At 43.5% G+C, this 1,868-nt stretch overlaps 1 protein-coding gene across 1 annotated transcript in view; it reads left to right on the forward strand.

Moving 5' to 3' along the window:
* The window catches only part of SPAG17 (sperm associated antigen 17), a 133,081-nt gene that overhangs the window by 129,481 nt on the left and 1,732 nt on the right, over nt 1–1,868 (forward strand). Inside the window, exon 48 of the mRNA XM_014550113.1 lies at nt 1,155–1,299. Within this exon, the coding sequence (XP_014405599.1) occupies nt 1,155–1,294 (140 nt within the window). The 3' untranslated portion in view covers nt 1,295–1,299. The remainder of the gene's footprint in view (nt 1–1,154; nt 1,300–1,868) is intronic.

The following is a 1,868-nucleotide window of genomic DNA, read 5'->3' on the forward strand; positions in this document are numbered from 1 at the left end:
TCCTGTGTTATATATCTGATATTTGAGTCTTATAGAATGCAAAAGCGTTTGATGAAAGATTTAAACTAGAAAGAAAAAATAAGCCCATAGCAACAGGAAAGCTCCAGGTGTTTGGGAGAGTTATCAGGGAGTTTGTTAAGAGTTTGGGGAGTATTAGGAAGTATAGTGGGAAAGTTGGTTGGAATCAAATTGTAGAAGAATTTGAATCCTTGGCTTAAACTTTATTAAATAAGCAACAGTGAATCATTAAAGATTTCTGATGCCGTGGGGACATAATTAGCAAGTCTTTATAAAAATTAATCCAGTGTTATTGCGCAAAATATGTTTAAGAAGAGTGGCTGGATATGCAAAGAGCTATTGGAAAGCTATGTCAATAGGCCAAGTATAAGGACAAGAACTACAGTATGACAACAGTAGTCATGTGGAAGAGGGACATGATGAAGGACATTTGGCAAAGAGAGCTGTAAAATCCGAGGTGGAACCCATTGATAGAAGGAAGAGGACATGAGTTCAACTCCAAGGTTGTGGGCTCAGATAATGAATCATGGATATACAGAACTGGATTTCAGTTGGAGTCAGATCTGGAGACATAATTTTATGCATCACCTATAAAGAGGTGACGAATGAAGGTATGGGAAAGGAATAGAAATTTGGGGTCTGTTTAGGGAGCAGAAGAAAGAATCCCTGCTGCTGATCACAGCCATTAGAGCATTTAGCACCTGTGCTAATAAAATTTCTCTATTTTCTTGCTTATAGATTAAAGACCACCTGCCAGGCACAGATAGATGGTGGAAAGGGGTTTTATTAGATCTTTAACCTACTTCCAAAGACAGTGATAGTTCACACCCCTCTGGACCCCTCTGCATCAAAAACCATAAAATTGTATATTGATGTGGTTTGGGGGCCTGGTTATGGTGATTGATGGCTACTCTAGAGAGGCAGAGCAACATACACTAAGGGGAACAGAAGAAATTCCAAGAGGTCAGTATCCATCCTTCATCCCTAAGCCTGAGCATGTAAAACTTGCATTAAACAGAAAAGTACCTAAAATTGAGCTAATGGTGCTAGAGAAGAGGTTCAAATTCTGAAATGTTAGAGTTTGTGAATATAAATCATTTGACCATGAAAATCATAGTCCTTAATGAATATTATACCAGTTTTAACAAGTGTCAATTATGATAAGAGACTCGAAGGTTTTCCCCAGGGAAAGGAAACTCCCTTGGTCCAGAGGACATCTGCAGTTCCTTCCTCTGATGTTGGAGTTGTCCTGGCCCATAATGTCTGTCCACAGTAGGTCCAGTAAGTACTAAATGGGAATCTGATTTTCAACCATTCAAATCTGAGGCCTTAGACCTAAAGTTTGTTCTCTTTACAGTCAGAAACCAATGAGCCATTTAGCTTGCTAGAATGAAAATACTAGTTTCTAATAACTACAATAGCTATTATTTTATACTGGAGGCCCAGTGCACAAAAATTTGTGCACTCAAGGGGGTCCCTCAGCCCGGCCTATGACATCTTGCTGTCTGGGACCCCTCAGAGGATGTCCACCTGCTGGCTTAGGCCTGCTCCCTGGGGGATCGGGCCCAAGCTGGCAGTCAGACATCCCTCTGGCAGCCCGGCAGCCCTTGGGGGATGTCCACTTGCCAGCGGGGAGCAGGCCTAAGCTGCAGTCAGACATCCTTAGCACTGCTGAGGAGGTGGGAGAGGCTCCCACCACCACCACTGTACTGGCAGCTGGCAGCCTGGCTTTCCCCCTGTGGGAGCGCACTGACCACCAGGGGGCAGCTCCTGCATTGAGCATCTGCCCCCTGGTGGTCAGTGTGTGTCATAGTGACCAGTCATTCCCAGTCATTCTGCTGTTAGGGTCA

The sequence above is a fragment of the Myotis brandtii genome, unplaced genomic scaffold, assembly GCF_000412655.1.
Source record: "Myotis brandtii unplaced genomic scaffold, ASM41265v1 scaffold582, whole genome shotgun sequence".
Lineage (NCBI taxonomy): Eukaryota > Metazoa > Chordata > Mammalia > Chiroptera > Vespertilionidae > Myotis > Myotis brandtii.